Source organism: Monopterus albus, unplaced genomic scaffold (assembly GCF_001952655.1).
Source record: "Monopterus albus unplaced genomic scaffold, M_albus_1.0 scaffold349.1, whole genome shotgun sequence".
NCBI classification, from domain to species: Eukaryota; Metazoa; Chordata; class Actinopteri; order Synbranchiformes; family Synbranchidae; genus Monopterus; species Monopterus albus.
Window position 1 is genome coordinate 271,319 of NW_018128229.1, and position 8,766 is coordinate 280,084.

The following is an 8,766-nucleotide window of genomic DNA, read 5'->3' on the forward strand; positions in this document are numbered from 1 at the left end:
GTCGGCCTGGCAGGGTGCAGCAGAGACGATGTTGGGACACCCCGACTCTGTCTGCACTGCTCGGAGAACAACACAGAGAGGAGGAGGGTGGGGGACAAAGTAAAAACACCATCCTGTTTGCATAAAGCTAATTTGTACTTATTTCAGTAGCCTGCTGGGTAGGTCAAAGTAGTGACGTTACATTTCACACCAAAGCTTCAAAGCTTGTGTTGACTGGAGGGAGCGGTTCCAAAAAAATAGCTCTACTTCGAAGCTTGTGTTGTTTCTCTGACTGCTGGTGACAAATGAGGCCTCGCTCCGCTGCAATCACATGACCAACTTGTTTGGCACTTTAAATGACTCGTTCACATGGATGACTAACTCTACTCCTAGCAGCTTACTTGTCCGTTAGATGTCAGTAATCTATAATAAGCTCTTAAACGAGGCTTTATGAAATGAACCTTTTGGTGAAACTGTTGTCCATGAAGCACTGACACCCGATGAGGCTTCACCTCGCCATCACTAGTTCAAAACACCCTGCACATTACTGGCCCTACTACTAGTGCTACTACTCATCTAAACCTTTTCTCCGCACCATGTGGTTGTCTCGTCTCACCATCTTGTTAATTTCAGGACAACTTAAAGCTGTTATTAGTACACGGACATGGGTGATCTCACACATAGTGTTCATATGTTTAAATGATTCTTCCTCTACAAGCTCTTCTGGATAATGGTACACTAAATGTTAAAAGTCTGTCTTTACTTGAACAAATGTAACAAATGCTGACATGCATTCAGTGAGTTGCAATGTGGTTTACAAATAGAGCTCAATTTATTTTTTAAGCTTATATTGGGTTTACTTTTGGAAAACCAATTAGGATGAATTTGTTATCATCACTTCCTGGTGCAGTGAAACCATGGATGCATACACAACTATTACTAAGTTAACTTTCATACTGAAGAAACCTTAAAAACTCAGACTCTCAGGCAAGTTGTGGAGTTACAATGAGTGTTGTTTTTCTGTGATTTCTAAGCAGCTTTGTGAACGTTTATTCATGACGGACTGATCCAAAGGGTATTAAAGTAGCTTAATTGTGTCCATGAGCTGTGGATTCACTGCAATTGTTGAACTTATTGATAAGCTGGCTGCTCTACAATAACTTTCATTTTGTCTCAGATGTTGGGGACAGACACCCCCTTTATGACATCTGTGGAATAAAGCCTACATTTTCATAAGTGGAAATCACCTTAACAATACAAAAGGTACACAAAATTATAACAACCCACCTCAAATCCTTTTTTAACTATTTAATTAATGAAATTGTTGCCCAGCTGGGTGGACAAGCTTTTAATATGACAACACTGACAATAATGCATCATATATTCTGTATGAAAAATCAAATATTTCTCAGCATGACGTGAAAAACAATGTGGCTGTCGGCACTGAAAGCTCACCATCTTCACCTGTACTCACCCGTGAGGCTGGCAGCCATCTCCTCAGCTGACTGGAAGAGTTTGGCTCCTTTTAGGGAGCCATCGGTGTCCACATACTGCCTCCTTTTCAGGTACTGAGCCACTGCATACTGGATCTGCTCAGTGCGAACCCGCTTCATGACCTGTGAACAAAAATCCACACCGTGTCACACACCGGAGACGTTTCAGTGCAAAACACCTCCACGTCACAGTTTCTCTTATCTTGAACATTACAGAGATCATAGGAAGTACAAAGTGTTACAATATGCACGTTTACAAGGTCTGCAGAAGACGGAACGCTTCTGTTAATGTACCTAAAATCCAAAGCAACAGTTCCATTACAACACCAACCCTCACAGTCACAGGATCTTTCCATTTGCTAATGTTAGGTATTTTTAGTCAGATAGACATTGGTTAGACACTTTATGTATTAGAAATGTTTAGTGTAGACAGGATGTCTAGCTCAGGCTGTTAAATGCTTAGTCATTCCCATAAGGGGACTCCAGGTTGTTCAGGTTCAAGGATAACTAGACAGAAAGTCGATTGTTGTTAGGAGACAGAATGTTTAATATTATTATTATGACGTGTTGAACCATAATCGTAGTCATAATATTTTCTTATGCTTAATGTCATGTTAGAATGTTTTTAGCTACACACCACATAATCAACAAACATTCACACATTGATTTTTCTTCATGCTTTGACTACTGCGAATACTTTCCGTACCCACTGTAGGCCTGTTATGGTTCAGGGCTTTTCATCTTTCAGCTGCCTGCGTGCATGTTGGAGGTGCAAAGACTCCTGAGCGTGTAATGTTAATTTTACCTGTGTTCACTGAATAAATCAGCACTGTTTTGAAGTTACTTGGACTGCTTCGTCTCTCAGAGTTAACGGTGAAAAGAACCGGGTCCAACACTAATCATTAAACTTAGCAAAGCAGCGAGCTAACGAGTCTGCGAAGCCAAACAACAACACTACAGCCACCCTAATGAAACCCAAAATCTAACTGTTAGCCACTATGTAAGCCTGAAACAACTGAACAAACTAAAGCTACCAGGTGTCCACATTAGAGAACACCTGCGCTAAGCTAACACCACCAGAGCAGTGGGCCTAGCGGCTCCAAACTTCTGGCGGCGTTGAATCTGTTCCGTAACCTCGCCGGTTGAAAATCGGTACTCACTGCATGTCGTGCTGTTCTCCTTTGTCTTTACTATGGCACGTTGATGATGGGTGAATACAAATCAGAATGACACTGAAATTACACCGCTGCTTGCCGTTTCCGCTCCATCGTAGTTGTCCACTCCCCATTGACCTCCATCAAATCATGCTAGGTTAACGAGTTAGCATTAGCTTAGCTCCCCGCTCTCATCGTTGATGCATAACATCGATCGGTGATTTACTACTTTTGCCTGGCTTCGAGTTTTCTTTTGATCACAAATGGCAGCTCTCTCGATGATCGACTATTGTGTTCTTTGTGTAGCTCTAACCAGATCCCGTTCAAAAATCTAATATACGGTGGCTTTGAAAATCCGATAAATAAAAAAAAAACCTTTGTAATAAATGTATTATTAACAATCCCACTCCCCAGAGACATTTAGAATAAGTACATTGCAAACCAACGAAAAGCTCAAATTCAACTTGCATAACTAGTATTAACTAGACCCCATATAAACTTAAATGTTGTAATTATAGTCATGTCAAATATTATTACAAGTATCTCTTGATATATCAAGCTTATTCCGAATTTTAGTCTTCAAGTAATATGATGCTAGTTAGGAAAGGTGAACTCTTAAAAAGGGTTAGTACCGCCCCCTACTGTTCATTGTGTGTAGACTAGTAAGTTTGCTGAAAGGACTGGACTAATAAATGAAGTATTGTGATTGGCAGTGGTAGTGCGTCGTGAAAATCACAGTATTATAACAATGGTGGCGTGGGGATCGATTCCTGGCAGAGCTGAGAGTTGTTTAGCTCATCAATTAAACATTTGAAATGAGATCATATTAGTCATGTACCCTACTGAACACCCACTGTTCAATATCTTTTAAGCTATGACCTATTTAGACTTGTTTTAGGATAGAATATGATTCATAGCACAAAATGTCAGGCTGAGTATATAGCTATAACCTACTACAATCACATGTGCCAAATAAGACACATGTTCTTCAACATGAGTCCATGTTTATTTTATATTTTATTGTGTCAGCTTGAAATCATACAACCGTGTATTGTAGTAGAACAGGAATCATCATCATCAACTTTATTTATATAGCACATTTAACACAGCTGAAGCTGACCAAAGTGCTTAACACAATATCCACAAGACCCTTTAAAAAACAACATAAACAAACAGCAAAACAAAAACATCATACTTAAAACAACCCCCCATCATAAATCACAAGCTCAACAAGACACAGGATCATACTGGTTCGAACGCCAGATGGTACAGATGAGTCTTCAAATAGGTTTTAAAAGTGGACAATGAGGGGGCCTGTCTAATATAAAGGGGCAATGCATTCCACAACTTAGGCGTCTCCACAGAAAAAGCTCTGTCCCCCCTAGATCTCCGCCTAGCCCTCGGTACCTCCAAGAGCAGCTGGTTAGCCGATCTGAGGCACCGGGAGGGGCTATAGGGATATTATTTCATAAAGGTCCACCAGGGCAGGAATGTGCATGGCAAATCAAATCCCAAACAGTCCATGAACCAATAAATGACATCTCGATTGCACTTAATCCTACTCGAGCACCGTCATTGAAGCGTCTAGTAGTGATGTTCCCTCTGACACCGAGGCTCTAAAGCTTGCTTAAAACTTGGAAGGATATTTTTCTGAAGCACTGTGTCGGAGTTTGCTTCAAAGCAGGAAAAACCATGTGACTGATGACGTTCGGGGGGGGGGGGGGGGGGGTCTTTCCCGCGAGGGCACTTCAAAATGTGGACTGCAGGCACCAAGCTTCAAACCTTCAGCCTTCTGGGTGGGAGACGACTGCTCTGCCCACCGCACCGGGCCCTCAGCTCCAAACAAGATTTCGTTGTACGTGTCACAATGTTACAGTGACAATAAAAATAAAGCTTCTTTATAAGGCAGGAAGTCTTTACAAAATCAAAGCCCAGAACAGGAAGTCACAGGCCGATCATGACACCTTTCTTGTTTAAATTTCGCTCTAAATGGAGTAATGCAGAAACATATGCATCCACTTCACAGAAAGTATCATTCAGACTTTTACAAGCCAGATTTCCCTTTCTTAGCACCGTGTCAGTGCTTTCATGCTTTGTCTGCCACGGACACTCCTGTGTTAATCAACTCCATTTCTATGTTGTTGATTCCTCTGTTTTGCAGAAAGTTTAAATGGGTGAACACTGGACAGCTTCTCCTCTTCCCTCACCGGGAGACTCTGTGTCCCTGGTAGATTTTGTTCACTTGGATCAGGACCTGGAGGATAAACAGAAAAATATTTTTATCCAATAGCTAGCAGAAAACTTTTAACATTTTCGTTCATACATTTACACCATAACTGTGGAGCCCTGTTTAGGCCCTGTGAAGAATTTTGATCCATCTTAAAGAATATGTTTGGAGATTTTCAAATTGATCTTAAAACATTATGTGCCCATACTGTATGTATGAATAGGTCCTAGTTTTAGCTTTTCCTACTCTCCACAATCATTATGAAGCTTTTCACCTGGAAACCCACTACACTTTTACAAATGAGAAAAAAAAACTAGTGCCAAAAGTGCGGGCCACACCAGAAAGACGAGCCCCAACAGACGCTCACCAATGGTCTGATGTTGGCCAATGGCCGACCATCAGCTTGGTGTGGCACGGCCCTAACACCATTTGTCAGAAAAGGGTATGTGTCAACTAAATCACTCGAGGGAGATGCTGTTCAACAACGTGACAAGTACTCCGTTTTATTATTACACCATATAATTTTTTTCCAAGTCTTTCAGCCGAAGTAATAAAGATGTTCAGTCGGGATGTAGTTAGCCTAGCTTAGCAAGCCTGACTTTGTCCAAATTGAAATACACTATATTGCCAAAAGTATTCCTTCGCCTGCCTTCACACGCAAATGAACTTGAGTAACAACCGATTTATAATCCATAGGGTTTAATATGATGTTGGCCCACCCGTTTCAGCTATAACAGCTTTAACTCTTCTGGGAAGGCTGTCCACAAGGTTTAGGAGTGTGTTAATGGGAATTTTTGACCATTCTTCCAGAAGCGCATTTGTGAGGTCAGACACTGATGTTGGACGAGAAGACCTGGATCAGAGTCTCCGCTCTAATTCATCCCAAAGGTGTTCTATCAGGTTGAGGTCAGGACTCTGTGCAGGCCAGTCAAGTTCTTCCACACCAAACTCACTCATCCATGTCTTTATGGACCTTGCTTTGTGCACTGGTGCACAGTCATGTTGGAACAGGAATGGGAGCATGAAATTGTCCAAAATGTCTTGGTATGCTGAGGCATTGAGTTCCTTTCAATGGAACTAAGGGGCCAAGCCCAGCAGTTCACTGAGCTCCTGAGAGCGACCCATTCTTTCACAAATGTTTGTAGACGTGGTCTGCATGCCCAGGTGCTTGATTATATACACCTGTAACCATGGAAGTGACTGGAATACCTGAATTCAATGATTTGGATGGGTGAGTGAATACTTTGGGCAATATAGTGTCTACTAACAGCTCTAATACATGTTTGAATTTAAAATATTTCACAGAACCACTGCAGGTACAATATTACTGATCTGAACACTGTGTTACTCACCTGCTCCTCCAGCCGCTACAAGAAGTGAGCCTTGTTCACTGGGTGGAGAATGAGTTGACTGGGCAGCTGAGCCTGAGGCCGGAGGTGAACCTGAATGTCAAGGGCAAGACGGCAGACTCAACTGCAGAGCAGAAACTCAAGCACTAAAATAAGCTTTACAACTTTAAAATTTAACTCAGGACAAAGCACAAGGCAGAGTTAAGCTCACAGGAGCAGCATGTGGGAATAACAGATAGGGACTAAAACTATCACAACAGAAAAAGCTATTAAACTAAAACTACGAGGCCACTAAGTAACTGAGCCACACTGGCAAAGGGAACAGAAAACCTAATGCAAACAAAGACAACACAATACTAAAGCAAACCACAGGCAGGCTGTGGCAAAGAAACATGGGTGAACAACAAGCACGACTCCAAAAATACCAAAGGAAGCAGAAAACAGAGAGGGAGCGGGCAGCAATCTGATAAGGCAACAACACGGAGACACAAGAAGAGCACAGCAAAGTCTCTGTGGATGAGTGTGGTAAGAATCTGGCACTGAACAGACACAGACTGCTGGCTTAAAGACAACCACACAGCTGAGCAGCAGGTGAGCGAGGCCGAGGCACGGAGCAAGATTGTTTCCACAGTCTCTGTCATTCCACCTTGTTTTCTACCCCCATGATGCACACGCATCTCATTGATGATGTTGCTTAGAAACCCATCTATACAGCACAACACTACAGTATAGTTCATCAGCAGAAGAACATATCTCGCCTAAAATCTTTAGCTCATGTTTCAAAAGTAAATCATGTCAGTGAATAAAACAGCCCTGTCAAAATGAACTGCTTGGAATGTCTGAAAAACTGGATTCGAGAATAGAGAATATGGTGGTAAGAACTTTCCCAAACGTGAAGTCCAAGTTTGACCTGACTGCCAATTTACCAGTTTAGCTGAAGTTAGCTTATATAGCTGCTTCACAAAGGATTCACCTCCCTTGACTTTTGGCACATTTTTACAGCAATGTAAATTAATTTAGAAATTGAAAAACAAAAGATGTAAAATGCTGAAAAAGGTGAAGGGCTGTGAAACCTTTCTGAAGTGACTGTATCTGTGCATGTGGAAGCTGAAGCATAATATAATCTGACAACTGCATGAAATAATCTGCACGTGATGTGAACATTGAAATAATTCTTAAATATTGTTTAACTGAGAAGAATGATCTATTTTGATCAAAAGAACATATACAACTGATAATTGTTCATTTTGTAGACAACTGTACTGAATCATCTGCTGAAATGTGGTAAACATTTGCTGTTGAACAAGAAACTAAATGTTGTGGAGAACATCAAACTTAAGGTGAGAACTTTAGGTGTCATTTGAAAATTTGACCAAAGCTGTGGAGAAAAAGTGTAATTTATTGGATTTATGAATTCAGGGAAAACATTTACCATTTGTGTTGATGGTTAGGTTCCCATGTACATTAACACCGATCAACTGAGGCGCACTGACAGCACTTTTTTCCTGGGCAGAGATGCTCGTGCTTCCATCTGCCATCTGAGTTCCAGCTGAAAGACAAGAGACAAAATGATCAGGAGTCACAACTTGGTTTCTTTAATCAACACCTGAACCGTGTATAAGAGGCTCAAAGATTCTGTTTTGTTAGAGCTGATTTAGCAAAGATTTGAAAGATGAAAAAGTAAAAAGCATAATGTGACCTTGGTAGAAACATAGTTAGCAAACAGAACCAACTGTGGGTGCATAAATAAAGCTGGTGGTTCACCATGAAGGTGCAACTGGACATATGCTAACAATTTATTATTTATTTATATGATAAATTATTTATGCATATTTATTTACATTTACTCATTTTAGTCTCATACATGTTATGTGGTTTTCTGTCAGGCTGACAGACCAGCACAGGAGGAGGAGGATATATCTGCTCACAGGAAGTGAGAGAGGGGGAGTCTTTTCTGCTTTTAAGTTTCAAAACCTATGGCAGGGGAGGTTGTTTATCTGGCAGCCTGGTGTTCCTTTCCCCAGGGTCTGGAAGGCAGCGTGTGTTTCCTGATGTTTTGACTGCTGGCTTGAATTTATGTTTGGCTAAGTGGGAAACTGCATTTTGAGCTACCTTCCAACCTTTGAATTTTGCATTTGCAAGTCTGTTGGTTGCTGTTTGTTTGTGGTAGCAGTTGTCCTACAAGGCTGTAGGCAGGTCTTTCTCACTTTCATGTTTTTTTATAAGATGTCTGCCAAGCTGGGGACTGACCAGTTTGACTGCTGAGCTAGGACTGGTGTGTCTTCAGTGAGGGATGGGTCAGCAGACACATGTGAACAGGAAAAAACTCTGGCTCATAGTGTCTCTAGACAGCGTCTGGTAATTGGTGTAACAGTGATCACTGTGACCGTGTGTTGATGGTTGTAAATGTGTGTTTGGCTTGTGTTGGTGTTCACTGATTGTTTGTGTGTTTTAAACATGTTTAAAACATGACAATAACATGTTTGAATTTTTATATATTTCACAGAACCACTGCAGGTACAATATTACTGATCTGAACACTGTGTTACTCACCTGCTCCTCTA

General features: G+C 41.3%; 2 protein-coding genes across 3 annotated transcripts in view; both read right to left on the reverse strand.

Moving 5' to 3' along the window:
• Positions 1–2,918, reverse strand: part of taf5l (TAF5-like RNA polymerase II, p300/CBP-associated factor (PCAF)-associated factor) — a 5,466-nt gene extending 2,548 nt beyond the window's left edge. Inside the window, exons 1-3 of the mRNA XM_020625224.1 lie at positions 2,633–2,918; positions 1,454–1,595; positions 3–56 (exon numbers count right to left, since the gene is read on the reverse strand). Of these exons, the coding sequence (XP_020480880.1) occupies positions 3–56; positions 1,454–1,592 (193 nt within the window). The 5' untranslated portion in view covers positions 1,593–1,595; positions 2,633–2,918. The remainder of the gene's footprint in view (positions 1–2; positions 57–1,453; positions 1,596–2,632) is intronic.
• A 1,542-nt stretch (positions 2,919–4,460) lies between these two features.
• Positions 4,461–8,766, reverse strand: part of LOC109974812 (uncharacterized) — a 16,084-nt gene continuing 11,778 nt past the window's right edge. For both annotated transcript variants that reach the window (XM_020625216.1, XM_020625215.1), the window contains exons 11-12: positions 6,206–6,295; positions 4,461–4,880 (exon numbers count right to left, since the gene is read on the reverse strand). In XM_020625216.1, coding sequence (XP_020480872.1) covers positions 6,221–6,295 — 75 coding nt within the window. In that variant the 3' untranslated portion in view covers positions 4,461–4,880; positions 6,206–6,220. The remainder of the gene's footprint in view (positions 4,881–6,205; positions 6,296–8,766) is intronic.